This window comes from Pongo abelii, chromosome 14 (genome assembly GCF_028885655.2).
Source record: "Pongo abelii isolate AG06213 chromosome 14, NHGRI_mPonAbe1-v2.0_pri, whole genome shotgun sequence".
Taxonomy (NCBI): Eukaryota; Metazoa; Chordata; class Mammalia; order Primates; family Hominidae; genus Pongo; species Pongo abelii.
Window position 1 is genome coordinate 57294826 of NC_071999.2, and position 21733 is coordinate 57316558.

The following is a 21733-nucleotide window of genomic DNA, read 5'->3' on the forward strand; positions in this document are numbered from 1 at the left end:
CACCTCCCAGGTTCAAGCGATTCTCCTGCCTCAGCCTCCCGAGTAGCTGGGATTACAGGCACCCGCCACCACGCCGGGCTAATTTTTTGTATTTTTAGTAGAGACACGGTTTCGCTATGTTGGCCAGGCTGGTCTCGAACTCCTGACTTGTGATCCGCCCGCCTTGTCTTCCCAAAGTGCTGGGATTACAAGAGTAAGCCACCGCCCCCGGCCAGGTGTTCCATTTATAAAGCAAAATACAAAAATGAAATGGCTAGGGGCACGAGGCCGCCTGGTGGGTGAGAGCAGCAGCCATGGATGGCTTTGCGCAGACCAACAAACAGCTAAATTATAGAGGAACTACATATTGAAATGTAAATTCACCCATGAGGTCTGTATTAATATTGAAACTGCCTAAATAAAAATAATCTTTTTTTTTTTTTTTTTTTTTTTCCTGAGCCTGGGGGTGGGGGCGTGGAGTGGCGTGGGGGAGTTGGGGTGGAGGGGGAAAGGGTCTTTCCATGTCACCCACTGGTGTCAAACTCCTGGGCTCAAGCAATCCTCCCGCCTCAGCTTCGGAAGCAGCTGGGAATACAGGCGCGCGCATCAAGCCCGGTTAAATAAAATCTGTTTCCCCCAGTTAAAAAAAAAATTAATTTGTTTGGGTACATAGGTGTATATATTTCTGGGGTATATGGGATATTTTGATACAGGCATACACTGTATAATAATCACATCAGAAAGACTATACTTTCAGGGATCATTTCTATAGTTCGTTACTAGAGAAGTTTCTCTGAACGTGTAGAGCACCGGGGGGATTAGCTCAAATGGTAAGACCATCGAGACTAGGAAGAGACTGCATCAACTAACGAGCAAAATATCCAGCTAACATCATAATGACAGGATCAAATTCACACATAACAATATTAACTTTAAATGTAAATGGACTAAATGCTCCAATTAAAAGACACAGACTGGCAAATTGGATAAAGACCCAAGACCCATCAGTGTGCTGTATTCAGGAAACCCATCTCACGTGCAGAGACACACATAGGCTCAAAATAAAAGGATGGAGGAAGATCTACCAAGCAAATGGAAAACAAAAAAAGGCAGGGGTTGCAATCCTAGTCTCTGATAAAACAGACTTTAAACCAACAAAGATCAAAAGAGACAAAGAAGGCCATTACATAATGGTAAAGGGATTAATTCAACAAGAAGAGCTAACTATCCTAAATATATATGCACCCAATACAGGAGCACCCAGATTCATAAAGCAAGTCCTGAGTGACCTACAAAGAGACTTAGACTCCCACACATTAATAATGGGAGACTTTAACACCCCACTGTCAACATTAGACAGATCAACGAGACAGAAAGTCAACAAGGATACCCAGGAATTGAACTCAGCTCTGCACCAAGCGGACCTAATAGACATCTACAGAACTCTCCACCCCAAATCAACAGAATATACATTTTTTTCAGCACCACACCACACCTATTCCAAAATTGACCATATACTTGGAAGTAAAGCTCTCCTCAATAAATGTAAAAGAACAGAAATTGTAACAAACTGTCTCTCAGATCACAGTACAATCAAGCTAGAACTCAGGATTAAGAATCTCACTCAAAACCGCTCAACTACGTGGAAACTGAACAACCTGCTCCTGAATGACTACTGGGTACATAACGAAATGAAGGCAGAAATAAAGATGTTCTTTGAAACCAACGAGAACCAAGACACAACATACCAGAATCTCTGGGATGCATTCAAAGCAGTGTGTAGAGGGAAATTTATAGCACTAAATGCCCACAAGAGAAAGCAGGAAAGATCCAAAATTGACACCCTAACATCGCAATTAAAAGAACTAGAAAAGCAAGAGCAAACACATTCGAAAGCTAGCAGAAGGCAAGAAATAACTAAAATCAGAGCAGAACTGAAGGAAATAGAGACACAAAAAACCCTTCAAAAAATAAATGAATCCAGGAGCTGGTTTTTTGAAAGGATCAACAAAACTGATAGACCGCTAGCAAGATTAATAAAGAAAAAAAGAGAGAAGAATCAAATAGATGCAATAAAAAATGATAAAGGGGATATCACCACCGATCCCACAGAAATACAAACTACCATCAGAGAATATTACAAACACCTCTATGCAAATAAACTAGAAAATCTAGAAGAAATGGATAAATTCCTCAACACATACACCCTCCCAAGACTAAACCAGGAAGAAGTTGAATCTCTGAATAGACCAATAACAGGAGCTGAAATTGTGGCAATAATCAACAGCTTACCAACCAAAAAAAGTCCAGGACCAGATGGGTTCACAGCCGAATTCTACCAGAGGTACAAGGAGGAGCTGGTACCATTCCTTCTGAAACTATTCCAATCAATAGAAAAAAAAGGGAATCCTCCCTAACTCATTTTATGAGGCCAGCATCATCCTGATACCAAAGCCTGGCAGAGACACAACAAAAAAAGAGAATTTGAGACCAATATCCTTGATGAACATTGATGCAAAAATCCTCAATAAAATACTGGCAAACAGAATCCAGCAGCACATCAAAAAGCTTATCCACCATGATCAAGTGGGCTTCATCCCTGGGATGCAAGGCTGGTTCAATATACGCAAATCAATAAATGTAATCCAGCATATAAACAGAACCAAAGACAAAAACCACATGATTATCTCAATAGATGCAGAAAAGGCCTTTGACAAAATTCAACAACCCTTCATGCTAAAAACTCTCAATAAAGTAGGAATTGATGGGATGTATCTCAAAATAATAAGAGCTATTTATGACAAACCCACAGCCAATATCATACTGAATGGGCAAAAACTGGAAGCATTCCCTTTGAAAACTGGCACAAGACAGGGATGCCCTCTCTCACCACTTCTATTCAACATAGTGTTGGAAGTTCTGGCCAGGGCAATTAGGCAAGAGAAGGAAATCAAGGGTATTCAATTAGGAAAAGAGGAAGTCAAATTGTCCCTGTTTGCAGATGACATGATAGTATATCTAGAAAACCCCATTGTCTCAGCCCAAAATCTCCTTAAGCTGATAAGCAACTTCAGCAAAGTCTCAGGATACAAAATCAATGTGCAAAAATCACAAGCATTCTTATACATCAATAACAGACAAACAGAGAGCCAAATCATGAGTGAACTCCCATTCACAATTGCTTCAAAGAGAATAAAATACCTAGGAATCCAACTTACAAGGGATGTGAAAGACCTCTTCAAGGAGAACTACAAACCACTGCTCAAGGAAATAAAAGAGGATACAAACAAATGGAAGAACATTCCATGCTCATGGGTAGGAAGAATCAATATCATGAAAATGGCCATCCTTCCCAAAGTAATTTACAGATTCAATGCCATCCCCATCAAGCTACCAATGACTTTCTTCACAGAATTGGAAAAAACTACTTTAAAGTTCATATGGAACCAAAAAAGAGCCCGCATCGCCAAGTCAATCCTAAGCCAAAAGAACAAAGCTGGAGGCATCACACTACCTGACTTCAAACTATACTACAAGGCTACAGTAACCAAAACAGCATGGTACTGGTACCAAAACAGAGATATAGATCAATGGAACAGAACAGAGCCCTCAGAAATAATGCCACATATCTACAAGTATCTGATCTTTGACAAACCTGACAAAAACAAGAAATGGGGAAAGGATTCCCTATTTAATAAATGGTGCTGGGAAAACTGGCTAGCCATATGTAGAAAGCTGAAACTGGATCCCTTCCTTACACCTTATACAAAAATCAATTCAAGATGGATTAAAGACTTAAATGTTAGACCTAAAACCATAAAAACCCTAGAAGAAAACCTAGGCATTACCATTCAGGACATAGGCATGGGCAAGGACTTCATGTCTAAAACACCAAAAGCAATGGCAACAAAAGCCAAAATTGACAAATGGGATCTAATTAAACTAAAGAGCTTCTGCACAGCAAAGGAAACTACCATCAGAGTGAACAGGCAACCTACAAAATGGGAGAAAATTTTCGCAACCTACTCATCTGACAAAGGGCTAATATCCAGAATCTACAATGAACTCCAACAAATTTACAAGAAAAAAACAAACAACCCCATCAAAAAGTGGGCAAAGGACATGAACAGACACTTCTCAAAAGAAGACATTTATGCAGCCAAAAAACACATGAAAAAATGCTCACCATCACTGGCCATCAGAGAAATGCAAATCAAAACCACAATGAGATACCATCTCACAGCAGTTAGAATGGCAATCATTAAAAAGTCAGGAAACAACAGGTGCTGGAGAGGATGTGGAGAAATAGGAACACTTTTGCACTGTTGGTGGGACTGTAAACTAGTTCAGCCCTTGTGGAAGTCAGTGTGGCGATTCCTCAGGGATCTAGAACTAGAAATTCCATTCGACCCAGCCATCCCATTACTGGGTATATACCCAAAGGACTATAAATCATGCTGCTATAAAGACACATGCACACGTATGTTTATTGCCGCATTATTCACAATAGCAAAGACTTGGAACCAACCCAAATGTCCAACAATGATAGACTGGATTAAGAAAATGTGGCACATATACACCATGGAATACTATGCAGCCATAAAAAATGATGAGTTCATGTCCTTTGTAGGGACATGGATGAAATTGGAAATCATCATTCTCAGTAAACTATCGCAAGAACAAAAAACCAAACACCGCATATTCTCACTCATAGGTGGGAATTGAACAATGAGAACACATGGACACAGGAAGGGGAACATCACACTTCGGGGACTGTTGTGGGGTGGGGGGAGGGGGGAGGGATAGCATTGGGAGATATACCTAATGCTAGATGACGAGTTGGTGGGTGCAGTGCACCAGCATGGCACATGTATACATATGTAACTTACCTGCACATTGCGCACATGTACCATAAAACCTAAGTATAATAATAATAATAATAATAGTAATAATAATAAAAGAAAAAAAAACACATCAGAGTAAATGAGGTATCCGTTACCTGAAGCATTTATCCTTTGTGTTACAATATAATCTTAAAGGGAAAAAAAAGAGGAGCACAGGTAGTACTAACTGCAGCTGCATAGAAACAATGCGTGCCATAAATATTCATTTGAAAGAGAGGGGTTATGATTATTTACAATCATTAATGAATGTGGTAACATTCTGGGCACTGACAAGAAAACTGCCACAAACATGCAGGCATAATGCACAATAAGCAAGTCCAAGCTGTGGTCGGGGCTCCCTCGAGTCCCTGTAAGCTCTGAATTTAGAATGGGGTGGACCGCCTGCTGACCAAGGGTTCTAAAAGGCCGGCGGCTGATGGACCGCCAGGGGGCGCTCCACGCACGTCTCCACGTCCCCTGGCGCACCTCGCAGCCGCGCCCCCTCGCTGCCAGGCCGCTCTCTCCCTCCCTCACCCGCCCCGACCCGCTTCCGTCCCGTCCGACGCTAGGGGGCGCCGCAGGCTGCCCGGCGCGCTGCTCGCGGCCCCGGAGCGCCGGGGCTGGGTGGCAGCGGCCATGGACCGCTTCGTTTGGACCAGCGGCCTCCTGGAGATCAACGAGACCCTGGTGATCCAGCAGCGCGGGGTGCGAATCTACGATGGCGAGGAGAAGGTAGGGCGTCGGCCAGCCTTCCCAACGGGCTAGCGGAAGGGACCCCCGGTGGGCGCGCGGCCCGGCTCGGCGCGGCCCGGTCCCCGGCCTAGCTCACGGCCCTCGGCGGCCCTGCAGGCCTCTGTGCGGGGCGCAGCGCTCTTGCGCTCCCCGCCGGTCGGTAGTACGCGGCGTGGGGCGCTCGGCTGCCTCCCCCGCGCGGGTCCCAACTTTGGCACGGTTCCCAGCAGGCGCGGATCGCGGCCGCTTCCCTCCGCCCGGAATGCTCCCGGGAGCGCACAGCTGCAGTGCCCGGGAGAAGGAGCGCTCGCCGTCTGCGGGCGCCGGGCGGCGATCGGGCGGTCGACTTCCTTGGCGTGGTTCCAGACCCCCTGACGACACCAACCTAGGCGTCGGCACCGGACAGCCCGGTTCCGCCTTTCTGTGAGGAGGGCGCGGTGGCCGTACAGTCCGTGCCCCAGCGGAAGCTTTAGCTTGGACCTTAAGCAGTCGGAGGAATTAGCATATCTGGGCAGAGGGGTGAGGGATTGCTTCGAAAGGATTTCCTAAAGAGGTATCAGTGCCTCATTGGAATGCCCTTGCCAAAGGCTATTGAGTTTTTGTTTTGTTTTCTAATTGCTTTAGAAAGGCGTTCTGAGCGTGTTTTGTAAAGTGTTACATTAACAGTAGACCGTGCCTTGTAATGCAAGCGTAAATCTTAGAAGGTGCGTTTGCAAATCGAGAGGAGAAATAGGAAGTGTAAGTAAATATTTTGTAGATACTTTGTTGAAACTATGAAATATCTTGTCCTGGATTGAAATGGATAAACTGGAATTAGAAAAATTTTAAAACTCATTTACCCACGAGCATTTTTGGTTTCCAGAAGTTTTAATTTGCTACCTCTCTTCCCTTGCCATTTTATTAACGACACTTTCCGCTGTACTTTGATATAAGTTCCTCAACTCAGCTTTTCCTGGTAAGTGCTTACAGCTATTTAGAGGCACAGGTGACATTGGACCCAGGTCCTCTGACTCTCTTAGGGCATTTTCTATGGGCTGTGTTGCCTGTATTATTGAGTAAAGGTCTTTTCCTTAAATAATTTGCTTGGACCTAACTTCACTTACTGCCTTAGCACTTCTTAATTTAATTAATTAATTTGTTTATTTTGAGACAGAGTCTCGCTCTATCGCCAGGCTGGAGTGCAGTGGCGCGATCTGGGCTCACTGCAACCTCCGCCTCCCGGATTCAAGCGATTCTCCTGCCTCAGCCTCCTGAGTAACTGGGATTACAGGCGCCTGCAACCACGCCCGGCTAATTTTTGCATATTTAGTAGAGACAGGGTTTCACCACATTGGCCAGGCTGGTCTCAAACTCCTGACCTCAAATGATCCGCCCGCCTGGGCCACTCAAACAGCTGGGATTACAGGCTCTTGAGCCACTGTGCCCAGCCTGCTTTAGCACTTTACCTTGATCTCAAGATGAGTCTTCCATCCCCGGATTAGAGTGACAAGCTATTTTTTTCCCCTTTCTTACCAATTTACATCTTTGTGACTATTTTAAATGGGAAGGTTAATCCACCTCCCCTTCCTCGGCGTTTTGATTTTGCCTCCCCTTTGAGAGGAACTGAATGTTGACAGTGGTAGATCTGTCCTCAGAGACTCCTCCAGTGCCACTCCCTGAGGGAGCACTAGGAAGTCATGCTTTTGCAGAGCATGGCATGATACTGTTCTATGGAACTCCAATTTGAAGACTAGGAACACCTTTGCTGGCAGGCAGTATAGCTGTGATAGATTGTGTAAAATCACAACCATTAGTAGTTTTATATGAAAGATACATTGTTGAACCAGCAGGTTTTAATTTTTACTTTAAAATTTTTGCTGCTTGTATTAGCAGACAAGTATATAGATGTCAGAGGTTTAAGAAACAAATCATGGGGAAAACATTGCTTTAGACCCTGTGATCTAGTCCAGAATTAACTCTTCTAAAAGCTTGAAATTGGAGTGGAGCTCTAAGAGGAGTCTCCTTACCACTGCCACTGTGCCCCAAAGCTGGACTTAGTGACTTGCTGAGCTGCCTTGCAGCTATGCGGTCCCTAGCCTGAATGAGACATAGGCTGACTCCTGGGGGAAGGTGCGGTATCCTGGCTTCCTTCATCTGTTGGAAGGTTTCCAGAGGTGCTAGAGACTGTACAAGGCTACACACATTAGCCCCCAAATCTGATGAAATTAGTCTCCCTTTTAGGATGCCTCACTCGCTCCTTTGGCCTAGGGACTGCAGTCTAGATTGCTTAATCTTCATAGTTTTGCATCCCAACCCATTCCCTGGGCAAGCTTGCGCATGGCTGTCTTCTAGACTAGTCTGATGTTTCTGGAGCACAGAAGGTATGCCTTGCTCATCCTTGTATCTCCTGGCTGATTGTGGACGTGAAACACATTTTTTTTAAACCTGAATAATTAAAGTACCTACTATGAGCCAAGAGCTGTATATGTCATCTCATTTAATCCTCTCATCAGAATATGAGGTATTTTACTGAATGAGAAAGTAACACCAAGAGATACAGTGACTTGCCTAAGATCCACAGAGAGAAGATTTAAATCTCTGTTGATCAGACTCAAAGCCTGTGCTTTGTTCATGGAGCTACAGTGAGCCGAGATTGTGCCACTGCACTCCAGCCTAGGCAACAGAGCGAGATTCTGTCTCAAAAACAAACAAAAAAAGACTTCATAATGTAGCAGTCACCGGTGTCACCCTTGATGTAATGTTTAATACAGCTAATCTTCCCAAAGACGGAACTGAGACCCCACAGTTGATAGCTGAGAAAACTGTGAGCTGTCTAAGGTCACACAACTAGTAACTGGTGGAGCTAGAATTGCAAACCAGATCCAATGGACTGCTCTTCCCACTGCGCAAGTGCCTCTTAATGAATACATGCATACTTGCTTGTTTATACAGGCACAGTTTTCATGGGCTTATTATGACTAGATAATGTGTTACTTTCATAAGCAGTGTAGACAGGTCATTTGTTTGAATTCAGACACTTCTGTAGCCTCAGCCAATTTAAAAAATAATGTAAGGTTAGTAATGTGTAAAGTGGCAAGTTGGCAGCATATATCAGAAGTTTTAGAAAATTGTTTATTCTTTTTCAGCTAACTCACTTTTAGGAATTTACCCTTGGGAAATAATCAGAAATGCATAAAAATATTACATATGAGAATGCTCATCTCAGCATTATTATATATTACATATAATATTATTATATATGGAAAAATTGGAAGCAATCTGAATGTCCACCATAGGGGTTGGTTAATTAAATTATGGCATGGGGCCAGGCGTGGTGGCTCATGCCTGTAATCCTAGCACTTTGAGAGGCTGAGGCGGGTGGATCATCTGAGGTCAGGAGTTTAAGACCAGCCTGGCCAACATGGTAAAACCCCATCTCTACTAAAAATACAAAAAATTAGCTGGGCGTGGTGGCGGGTGCCTGTAATCCCAGCTACTCGGGAGGCTGAGGCAGGAGAATGGCTTGAACCCGGGTGGCAGAGGTTGCCGTGAGCCCAGATCGCACCGTCGCACTCCAGCCTGGGCAACAAGAAACTCCATCTCAAAAAAAAAAAAAAAATTATGGCATGCCCTAATTAGCATGAGGAATTGCCAATGATAGGCTGCTAACTATATTTTCTAACTATACTATTAATAATAGTTATAAAACTATCATATTCTGTTTAAAGATTATATATGTATACATAAACATCTGTGTATATATACATACACACTCTGGCTGGTATGAGTTATTATTTCATTTTCTTTTTCAGACTCTAAATATTTTCCAGATTTTCAACACTGAACATGCATGACTTTTGTTAACAGAAAAAATGTAAATTAAAAAAAAACAGGTTAAGAACTTTTCAGTGAGTGCTGAAGTTATTTCAATTTTTAAGCAGTTAAAATTATTCTAGGTTCTGAGTGGTGTAAGCAAACCAGCCTAAACTTGACTATCAGGTTTAGATCTTAATCTACTGGAATCCCGAAAGGGAACTGTTACACAATTTCTTCACTTAGAGCAGCAACATTTTACATTTGCACATTGTTAATTGAAGTAGCAGTGGAACATAGGCTGGCTCCAGCCTTAAATTAACATGTATGTGCTTGGATTTCAGTAAGATAACATACAAAGTTTCTTAATCAGAACTATTATGTTCTATAATGCAGCATTATGTACTTTTTTTTTTTTTTTTTTTTTGAGACGGAATCTCGCTCTGTTGCCCAGGCTGGAGTGCAGTGGTGCGATCTTGGCTCACTGCAACCTCTGCTTCCCGGGTTCAAGCGTTTCTCCTACCTCAGCCTCCCCAGTAGCTGGGATTACAGGCGCCCGCCACCACGCCTGGCAATTTTTTTTTTTTTTTTTGTATTTTTAGTAGGGACGGGGTTTCACCATGTTGGTCAGGCTGGTCTTGAACTCCTGACCTCTTGATCCGCCTGCCTCGGCCTCCCAAAATGCTGGGATTACAGGCGTGAGCCAAGGCGCCCGGCCTTTTTTTTTTTTTTTTTTTTTTTTCTTTTGTTTTTGAGACAGAGTCTCGCTCTGTCGCCCAGGCTGGAGTGCAGTGGCGCGATCTCCGCTCACTGCAAGCTCCGCCTTCCGGGTTCACGCCATTCTCCTGCCTCCACCTCCCAAATAGCTGGGACTACAGGCACCCGCTACCACACCCGGCAATTTTTTTTTGTATTTTTAGTAGAAACAGGGTTTCACCGTGTTAGTCAGGATGGTCTCGATCTCCTGACCTTGTGATCCGCCCGCCTAGGCCTCCCAAAGTGCTGGGATTACAGGCGTGAGCCACTGCGCCCGGCCTTTTTTTTTTTTTTTTTTTGTGAGATGGAGTCTCCCTCTGTCACCCAGGCTGGAGTGCAATGGCACGATCTCAGCGCTCTGCAAGCTCCACCTCCCGAGTTCACGCCATTCTCCTGCCTCAGCCTCCCGAGTAGCTGGGACTACAGGTGCCCGCCACCAAGCCTGGCTAATTTTTTGTATTTTTAGTAGAGACGAGGTTTCACCGTGTTAGCCAGGATGGTCTCGATCTCCTGACCTCGTGATCCGCCTTCCTTGGCCTCCCAAAGTGCTGGGATTACAGGCATGAGCCACGGCGCCCGGCCAGCATTATGTACTCTTAAGATAATTAAATATTTGCTTTTGGAGAAGGGAAATTTATTCATTGGCAAAGAAGAGATTTAAAAAATATTGTGAACTCAGTTATTTGGTTTTGCATAGATGAGATTAACCAAAATGTTTGAAGCCAGACTGAACTAAGTGCCAGAAGTACATATGTTTTATTTCTGATTCTGAAAAAAACATGGGCTCATAAGGTCTATTCTCTGACATGTTGAAGTTTGTTGGTGGGACAATCTCTCATGAAGTGTATTTAGACTAGATGGTCTGTTATCGTTAAAGTTTACTAACCATATTATTTACTACTTAATGCTATTAATAATACAATCAGACCTTACTCTTAGAAAACAATTTTTTTAAATGTATGTCAAGAAGTGTGTTATTTATTATGCAAGGACTTTTTGACACATGGTCCTATGTGTGCTTGATTTAACAAAAAATGATTTATATATAGTTCAGAGTTACATGAAGTTATACATGCCTGTGATCGATTTTTTAATTTATTAGACATGTAACAAAGTTGTTAAATATGGATAAGCCAAAGGAGAAACTTGAAATAATCAATAATCCTACTACCCATAAGCAGTTCCTTTTAGCGTATTCTGTGTGTGGAGTCATGCTATATGTATTTTGAGACCTGCTTTTTTCTGTATTAATATCATAAGTCTCTTTATTATCAACCGCATAAATTATTGTTTAAGAATGATATATAGTAATGCTCCAATTTGTTATTTACTTTTCAAATACATATATATGTGTGTGTATATATATATATATTTTTTTAAACGGAGTCTTGCTCGGTCACCCAGGCTGGAGTGCAGTGGCGCGATCTCGGCTCACTGCAAGCTCCGCCTCCCGGGTTCATGCCATTCTCCTGCCTCAGCCTCCTGAGTAGCTGGGACTACAGGCGCCCGCCACCACACCCAGCTAATTTTTTTGTATTTTTTAAAGTAGAGACGGAGTTTCACTGTGTTAGCCAGGATGGTCTCGATATCCTGACCTCGTGATCCACCCGCCTTGGCCTGGGATTATAGGCGTGCTGGGATTATAGGCGTGAGCCACGGCGCCCAGCCATATTTTTAACATATTATTTTAAACTCAAAACAATTTCAGTCTTATTTTAATAAACTGGACACTCACTAAAATGCTTTCCTTAGAATTTATGTTGTAAGGCTGCCTTATAAATGGGACTATCCTTGTAACTGTTTTTTTTTTTTTTTTTTTTAGCTCAGACTTAGGATCAGATAGGATCAGATATAACTTTTAAAATAACTGGATATTCCTGGAAAGGACACAAGGAAGTCCTACCTTGTGGCAAATTCCACTTTCTAGTAACTCGAGTTAATAGAAGCTTCCAATATATATCTTGCTTTTAACAGAAACACAGGGGTTTAATTTATTAATCTCTTGGGTTCCAACTCTAAAATTTGCTTATTTATGTAACTTTCAGGGCATAATAAGAAGTAGTGAGGGTTAAAGTTTTGGTCCTGAAGACCTAGCTGGCATTTCTTTGTGATTGTATTGTAGTTTTGAAGAACATTTAAAAATTTATATTTTGAATAGGTGATACATACCCAAAGAGTATGTCCTAGTCAGCTCGGCTGCTAAAACAGAATAGCGTAGCCTGGGTGGCTTAAACAACAGGCGTTTATTTCTCGTAGTTCTGGAGAAAGATCAAGGTGCTGGCACATTTGGTTCTTGGTAAGGACACTCTTCCTGGCTTGCAGATGGCCACCATTTCCCTGTGTACTTGCATGGTCTTTTCTCAGCACCTGTTCATGGAGAGGAAGCCCTCCTGTCTCTTCCTCTTCTTAAAGGGATACTAGTCCCATCATGAGGGCCCCACCTCATAATCTTCTAAACCTAATCACTTCCCAAAGGCTCCATTGCCAAATACCATCGCGTTGAGGGTTAGGGCTTCAACATATGAATTTGGGGGTTTTTGTTTAATGCTAATGGGTTTTATGCCTTCTTAGAAAGGTCTTCTCCCCTCAGATTATTTAAAAAATTATCTCATGATTTTTTTCTAGTGCTTTTATAATTTTTTTCGTGTTTTACTCAATTGTTTGATCCATCTAGAATTCATTTTGGTGCATTGTATTAGGTATAAATCCAGATGTGTGGGTTTTTCTTTTTCCTACCTGGCAACCCAGTTGTCCCACTGCCATTGATTGAATCTCCATCCATATTTATTTTTGTATGTATTTGTATCTATTCCTGGATTTTGTTTTCATTAAAAAATGTTATGAGTGTTATACATGAATTCAATTGCAAAGAAATTCAATCAGTAAAGTGTAGAGGTAAAAAAGAGCTCTTTGCTTCCCTTCTACCCCTTTCCTCACACTTTTTCTGAGATAATGATTGTTAACAGATAATTGTGTGTTCCTTTTAGACCCTTTTCACTACTTGTGTGTCTGCAAACACACACATATACTGCATATGTAATATTGTAAATTGCTGTAAATCACTTTCTTTCCCACTCATCCAATGTCTTAGAGTTCTATGGTAATCCATGCAGTTCTACCTCATCATTTCTTTTTAACCTTTGCATGCATTGCAGAGTATGAATGTGTATCATACCTGGTTGTTGTTTGCATTTTTTTCTAATTCTGTCAAGACTGTACAAATAGCTTATGAAGTATGTAGCATTGGTTCTCTTTAATTTGTGATAAGCCTATTCTAAAAGTAAAATGTTTATTTATATGATTAATTTAGCGTGGTATAATTCATGAAGAAGAAAATCTGAACCACAGTGAGTGATATGTTATTAATATTTTGTGATGCTCTTTCTTTCTAGATAAAATTTGATGCTGGGACTCTCCTTCTTAGTACACACCGACTGATTTGGAGAGATCAGAAAAATCATGTAAGATACAGTTTTTTGCATCTGTTGTAGGTTTTATTTTGTTTATTTATTTTTTAGAGACAGGGTCTCGCTGTATTGCCCGGGCTGATCTGTAACCTCTGGGCTCAAGTGATTCTCCTGGCCTCAACCTCCCGAGTAGCTGGGACTACAGGAGTGAGCCACCATTGTAGGTTTTAAATCACTGAAGCTTTTTGTTCTTTTTTCATTTCTAATAAAACTTATATAATGAATGCAATAATAAATTTTACTTTTCTGAATGACAAAAGAGTGTGTCCCATGTAATTTCTCTGAATGGAGTGCAAAAACAGGAGTTAGCGTGTCGTCCCTTATTCAGCTCCAGAAAAGTCCGTGTAGTTACTGGATGGAGAATCATGTTTTTTAAATACCAGTCAAATTCTATTCTGTATCTAAATGTTCCATGTGTAACAGGGGAATAATTCCCCCATCAGTTGTGAGGAAGTCTTTACAAAGAGCTCATATGTCCTTAAAACCACGGGTTGTCCTAGGTTGTTGAGAATCAGGAGGCTAGGCCTGCCAACAAGTGTATGCTTTTATGTAGATAATGAGATCTGTCTCTAAGTCAGTCAGCAAGAGGAGTCCTCCACGCCACCCCCTCCTTTTTTTTTTGAGACGGAGTCTCGCTCTTTCGCCCAGGCTGGAGTGCAGTGGTGCGATCTCGGCTCACTGCAACCTCTGCCTCCCAGGTTCAAGTGATCCTCCTGCCTCAGCCTCCTGAGTAGCTGGGATTACAGGTGCGTGCCACCACGCCCGGCTAATTTTTGCATTTTTTTAGTAGAGACGGGGTTTAGCCGTGTTGTTCAGGCTGGTCTCTAACTCCTGACCTCGTGATCTGCCCACCTCGGCTTCCCAAAGTGCTGGGATCACAGTCGTGAGCCACTTTGCCCAACCTGTTTTTTGTCTTTTGTTTTTGGGAAGGAGGAGAATTATATGTATATAGAGCTGATACCTTTATTCCCAAGAGCTTCAACCTGAAAGTATATATACATTAATCTCAGCATTGCCAGTAAGATAGCTATCTCATCTGTGTTTTTATTTTCCTGATTGTTCCCCCAGACCCCTGTGAAATTTTAGTACCACAAATAAACTATATACTGTACTGTAGCACTTGAAGGGCTGCTAACCATTACAATATCTGACTTTTTTGTACCTGGGAACTAATTTTTGTCTCCTAGGTCTGATATTGCCCCTGTTGATAATGCATGCCTTAGAGCAGGGGTCCCCAACCCCCGGGGCCACAGACCAGTACTGGTCTGTGGCCTGTTAGGAGCTGGGTCACATAGCAGGGGGTAAGTGACCCATGAGCGAGCATTACCACCGGAGCTCCACCTCCCATCAGATCAGCAGACGCATTAGATTCTCATAGGAGCAGTACCCCTATTATGAACTGTGCATGCAAGGGATCTAGGTCGTGTACTCCTTATGAGAGTCTAATGCCTGATAATCTGAAGTAGAACAGTTTCATCCTGAAACCACAACCCCTGCTCCCCAGGAAATACTGTCTTCCATGAAACCAGTCCCTGATACACAAAAGGTTGGGGACTGCTGCCTTAGACTGTTAATATTGTCTGATCCTTTTAAAAGTAATATATATTCAGAAAATAAATCTTTTTGGGGAGGATAGAGTGGATGTCCTTAAACCATATGTTGATTAGTTAATCTTAGTATAATTTTTTGATTATCATATAAAGAGGTCAATTTGGACAAATTTTAGACTTACTACATTGCTAGTCACATATAAAAATTAAACATATCTGTTTATATATGTTAAAAATTGGGCTAGGCGCGGTGGCTCATGCCTGTAATCCCAGCACTTTGGGAGGCTGAGGCGGGCGGATCACCTGATGTTGAGAGTTTGAGACCAGCCTGACCAACATGGAGAAACCCTGTCTTTACTAAAAATACAAAATTAGCTGGGCGTGGTGGCACATGCCTGTAATCCCAGCTACTCAGGAGGCTGAGGCAGGAAAATCGCTTGAACCTGGGAGGCAAAGGTTGTGATGAGCCAAGATGGGGCCATTGCACTCCAGCCTGGGCAAAAAGAGTGAAACTCAGTCTCAAAAAAAAAAAAAAAATTAAACATACTGGCTAGACACAGTGGCTCATGCCTGTAAATCCCAGTACTTTGGGAGGCTGAGGCAGGGGGATCACTTGAGGTCAGGAGTTGGAGACTAGCCTGGCCAACATGGTGAAAGTCCTTCTCTCCTAAAAATACAAAAATGAGCCAGGTATGGTGGCTCACACCTATAATCCCAGCTACTTGGGAAGCTGAGGTGGGAGGATCACTTGAACCTGGGAGGTGGAGGTCGCAGTGAGCCGAGATTGTACCACTGCACTCCAGCTTGGGCAACAGAGCGAGACTCCATCTCAAAAAAAAAAAAAAAATTAAACATATGAATAAAGGGATACTACATCAATATTTTCTGTTTAAAACTATTAATAATTGTATGTGGACATATGAGTGAAGTATGGAAAATTATAAAGAAGAGAAAGTCATCTACATAAATGCCCTCCTTAAAATTATTTTGATGTATCTGTTTTGTTTTTTGCTTTCAGTGTAAGAAAATATTACAAGTAAAACGTTTTCATAGAAATATTACTCTTAGAAAATGCACCCATGTGGCTGGGTGCGGTGGCTCACGCCTGTAATCCCAGCACTTTGGGAGGCTGAGCCAGGTGGACCACGAGGTCAGGAGATCAAGACCATCCTGGCTAACATGGTGAAACCCCGTCTCTACTAAAAATACAAAAAAATTAGCCGGGCATGGTGGCGGGCGCCCATAGTCCCAGCTACTCGGGAGGCTGAGGCAGGAGAATGGCATTAACCCGGGAGGCAGAGCTTGCAGTGAGCCGAGATCACGCCACTGCACTCCAGCCTGGGCGACAGAGACTCCGCCTCAAAAAAAAAATTAAAAAATAATAATAATAAAGAAAATACAACCATTGTAAAAACAAAAGCTAGTTACAGCTTCTTTTAAACTTCTTATGTTCTTCCATGCAGCCAAATGCCACCACATTATTGTTTTCATTTAATTTTTCCTTAAGTTCATTTAAGGAGTAAAATCATTATTGTTTTTCATTATTTTTATTATTAAGGTATATGGCACTGTAATGCTATAAAACAAGGATTTCTGACAAGTGTTATGGATGTTGTTTAGAGTCTTTCATTTAAGCTATTGATTTCCTCCTAGGAGTGTTGCATGGCCATTCTCCTTTCCCAAATTGTGTTCATTGAAGAACAGGCGGCTGGAATTGGGAAGAGGTAAGTCTGTATAGCACAGTCTTTATTCACAGAAAACATTTCCTGTTATGCTATTGGTCAAGAGGTCCTATCTTAGACTCAATGATGTATGAATCCATTCTTAAAGCATGAACAAAGCTAAGGTTTGCTGTAATATCCTTGTTTATTATACGTGGGTCATAATAAAGAAATGTGGCCCAGCTATCATTGTCTTTCCATAGACACTTTGCTTTCACATCCCTGTGTACCTGTCATTTCATACTTAAAATTGGAAATAACCTATTTGAGAAAAATAACTGACTTTGCTCCTGTTTCTAGCCTGATCATTAAGTTTGTTTCTCAAGTTTGAGTTGTTCAGATAGCAGAATTAAACAGCATATAATAATAGTTATTGTACAAAGCAGGACATTTATCAGAATAATAAGGGGTAGAATGAACAATTAGACCAGGGTAACAGGGATACAATGGGACTATCCCAGGCACACCAGGAGATGAGGCCATTCTGGTATAAAGGCGTAAGTTCAAATGTTCCTGTTTATTCAAATGTACCGAAAACTTGGCTTTATATTTTAAGTGAATGTAATTGAGGAGACATGAATAAATATTATCGGCATGGGATATTTTTTTCCTATGTAGGCTTATCTTTAGGTTTAGGTTTAGCATAATTAGGCACTTCAGTAGAAGTTAAACAATATTGAGCTTCACTGGACATGCAATGCATGCCTTGATCATAATGTTATGATTTACTGTAAAATATTATTTATTTGATATAAAAGAAACTAACCGTTTTAAAAAGATTAATAAGCCATAGATTTTTTTTAAGCCATAGATTTTTAGGGTAGATTGTTCTTATGATTTATATTTTCCCCTTATCAATTTTCTCCATTGTATTAAGTTCTAAAAAGTAAACTTTAAGGTTGTTCCAGGTTATTTGAATTTTCCTTTCCTATGTTCCAGGGAAATCTAAACTAAAAAAAAAATTTAAAATATTTACCTTCACGTTAGTGTCTTATTTTTTAAACATGTCCAGTGAGGAGGACTTCAGTAATATGCCAAGTTAACTTTTCAAGTATTCTCTTTAGTTCCCAGCCCCTCCCTTCAAACAGTTATATTTGCATTAATTTCAAGATGTGTACGTTTCACCTTTTAACATCTCTGAAGATGCTTTTTTTATTTCATAATTTTTTTTTTTTTTGAGACGGAGTCTTGCTCTTTCGCCCAGGCTGGAGTGCAGTGGCACTATCTCAGCTTACTGCAAGCTCTGCCTCCCGGGTTCACGCCATTCTCCTGCCTCAGCCTCCCAAGTAGCTGGGACTACAGGCGCCCGCCACCATGCCCAGCTAATTTTTTGTATTTTTAGTAGAGACGAGGTTTCACCGTGTTAGCCAGGATGGTCTTGATCTCCTGACCTCGTGATCCACCCGCCTCAGCCTCCCAAAGTGCTGGGATTACAGGCATGAGCCACCGCGTCCGGCTTTATTTCATAAATTTAAAATTTAATGAAGTATAGTAATTGGATGACTTGATAAAAGAATGTATACAAAACTTGGCATAGACTTTTTATGCTTACTGTGGAGCTTTTAAACTTTTTTCGATTATACTCATTAGTTTTTCATTGGGTGTCCTTTCACACAATCTGATAGTAGGGCTGAGGGTTTTTTTTTAGTTTCAGAGACTATGAAATGCTTTTGCTTAGTTATCTTATCATAATTGTCATAGTTTTGTTGCTCTGCTTGATGGTTTGTTTCAGACAGTTCTATGATTCTGCTCACATAGTTTATTTTCTCACTTCACTTAAAGAAGTTTACCACAAGGGAATAGGAGGAGTCCTTACAAGGCTGGCCCCACCCATTCACATTGAGGAAGCCCAATGCCTGGTGTTTCAATTTTACAGTGATATTTAGGTAACCATATGGTTCCAAAAAAAGAAAAGTAAAATTGAGTGGTAGGTGTGTATCTATAGCGTGATCAATAAAGAAAAAGCACTAAACTAGGTACCCGGGATACTTTGAGTTTTTTAGTTTCCCAAATCTTTATAGAAGATTGCTTATTGACTAGGTTAAAAAAAAAAAGGAGGAAAACAGACTTATTAAGCTGACCAAATATAGTGGTATTTTTAATAGCATAGAAGATTATGATAGTCATAAAGATAATGGTAGTTTGTGTTCTTAGAGCCACAGCATTTTGGGAATTGTTTTTGTTATTGGATGTCTTTCTAGATCATGCTGTTATTGAGTGGCATTTTCCAACAAATGACACTGTAGAATGTTAGTTTTGGATGGAATTTTAATAAAATATCGCTGGCCATTTTTACAGATAAGTTTTCACATTTTGTTTTCAAATGAATAAGGGTGTATGCTTTGGCAGAAATTATAGGCCCCCTTATAACCTCTGGGGATGTTTGTAGTTGGAAAACCATAATCATAAACTCAAAATTTTGCAAATTTATTTTGACCTTATTTTCTAAAGTCACACTCTAATTTAATCTACAGAGCTAGTAACTTGAAGCTTTTTGGTTCATAGCTTATAAGTTTTAAGTAGAGAGATTTTTGAAAGCTTCATTAATATTGAATTAATACACACTTTAAAAGGATGCTTTTTGGGGTGTTTGTTTCTACATGAATTTTAAAAGTGATTTGAAATACATAAAAAGTTATAAAAGTAGAATTAGTTATATTTTTTTGAAAGGCAATTCAATATATTACGTTTGTTCTTTCTTCAGTGCCAAAATAGTGGTTCATCTTCACCCAGCTCCTCCTAACAAAGAACCTGGCCCATTCCAGAGTAGTAAGAACTCCTATATCAAACTCTCCTTCAAAGAACATGGCCAGATTGAGGTAAGTTTCTACATGTATAAAATCGTACTAGAAAGGTATGTGTGTGTGTTGTGGCTTGTTAATATGATGGAAGGTAGTATTATACAACATGCCAGATTTCACCATATTTTTACAATAAAATTTTTCTTATATCTTAAGCATTAGCAGTGAGTGGAGAATATGAAGTTTAGGTTTCAGTGGGAATGGGAAGCAGAGGGTGTGGTCCCAAGGAAGGAACAGAGGCTGGAAAATACACTAAGTCATGCCATTCGCCTGCTAGCAGAGTTTTCAGTGGTATAGTTTAGTTAAAGGAACAGAGTGTAAGTGCAGTGGTATGTTGAACTATCTCAGTATCTAAAGGTTCCCCAGCTTTAAATCAGGCTGTCTGTCTTGATTAACTCCAGTTAATCTTAATCACTTAAGTACTTATTCTGCAGTATAATAGTTTGTATGTTCTGAATAAGTTGCTGTACAGGAATTCTTAAGATAATTAGAAGTGTGTATTTATTCTCCCCATCAATATCATAAATTATTATTAATTTTTTTCTATGGCACCTCACCCAGTGCTCCTGACAAGTGATCACTAAGCAGATATAAGTGATTGACTAAAGTTTTTCTCACTGAAGTTGAAAAATATATTTGATTATTTGTGAGCATAGGTATGTTTTGGTCCTACTTTTTGGTTTTATATTTTAACTAGACAAATGATTATCTGCTTCCTTCATGGAGAATGGTTGTATATTTTTCCTGGCACTGTGTTTGTTTCGTTATAGATCGAAAACAATCCACATACACAGGATTGTTTAAAGTAAGTCTATTGATTTCATTGTCACTCATCTCTTTGTTGAGAGTAGCCCACTTTATATAGAAGGTCAGTTCCTTCTCTTTTTTTTTTTTCCTTTGTGCTTTCTAAAGCTGATCCAAGAAAAGAACTTCCTTTGATTTTCTTTGATGTCTCTGAGAATTCTGGGCTTGCTGCAAATGACTGAACAGACTTTTATACTGAAGAAATGTTAAGTGGCCGGGCGCGGTGGCTCACGCCTATAATCCCAGCACTTTGGGAGGCCGAGGCGGGCAGATCACCTGAGGTTGAGAGTTCAAGACCAGCCTGACCAGTATGGAGAAACCCCATCTCTACTAAAAATACAAAATTAGCTGGGTGTGGTGGCACATGCCTGTAATCCCAGCTACTTGGGAGGCTGAGGCAGGAGAATCGCTTGAATCGGGGAGGCGGAAGTTGTGGTGAGCCTAGATCACGCCATTGCACTCCAGCCTGGGCAACAAGAACAAAACTCCACCTCAAAAAAAAAAAAGAAAGAAATGTTAAGTAATGATTTATACAAGGATGTTACAATCTGACTGAGTCATTTAAAGTGTATTTATTTGCATATCAGTTTTACAGGCGTTTATCAGAGGAAATGACACAAAGAAGATGGGAGAATATGCCAGTTTCCCAGTCATTACAAACAAATAGAGGACCCCAGGTATTTTTAAAACTATTTGCTAATTAACTATTTTCAACTCTGTACTTACATCTTCATTAAGAAAAAGACTCTGTGATTGTAGAACTTGCCCAAAACAAAATACTGCAATGGTATTCTTATAAAGCATTTATTTTCGGCGGGGTACGGTGGCTCACGCCTGTAATCCCACCACTTTGGGAGGCCAAGGCGGGGTGGATCATGAGGTCAGGAGTTCGAGACCAGCCTGGCCAACATTGTGAAACCCCGTCTCTCCTAAAAATACAAAAATTAGCCAGGCAGGATGGTGCATGCCTGTAATCCCAGCTGCTCAGAAGGCTGAGGCAGGAGAGTCACTTGAACCCAGGAGGCGGAGGTTGCTGTGAGCCAAGATTGCACCACTGCACTCCAGCCTGGGCGACAGAGCAAGACTCCGTCTCAAAAAAAGAAAAAAAAAATTATTTTCACCGCACCTAATTTAGTGCTGTCTATACAGCAGACACTTAGTAAACATAAATGACTGCTTACCAGCGTAATTCTTAGGGTGATAGAAGGTAGGGTTCACTCACTGCATTCTGTTCTTCATAATCATTGT

The 21733-nt window shown here is 41.1% G+C and overlaps 1 protein-coding gene and 1 pseudogene across 1 annotated transcript in view; both read left to right on the top strand.

The window, feature by feature from the left end:
• The first annotated feature begins 720 nt into the window (after nucleotides 1-720).
• Nucleotides 721-811, top strand: LOC112128683 (small nucleolar RNA U3; annotated as a pseudogene).
• A 4587-nt stretch (nucleotides 812-5398) lies between these two features.
• Nucleotides 5399-21733, top strand: part of VPS36 (vacuolar protein sorting 36 homolog) — a 37908-nt gene continuing 21573 nt past the window's right edge. Inside the window, exons 1-5 of the mRNA XM_024230762.3 lie at nucleotides 5399-5594; nucleotides 13535-13603; nucleotides 16813-16883; nucleotides 19585-19699; nucleotides 21073-21162. Coding sequence (XP_024086530.1) covers nucleotides 5499-5594; nucleotides 13535-13603; nucleotides 16813-16883; nucleotides 19585-19699; nucleotides 21073-21162 — 441 coding nt within the window. The 5' untranslated portion in view covers nucleotides 5399-5498. The remainder of the gene's footprint in view (nucleotides 5595-13534; nucleotides 13604-16812; nucleotides 16884-19584; nucleotides 19700-21072; nucleotides 21163-21733) is intronic.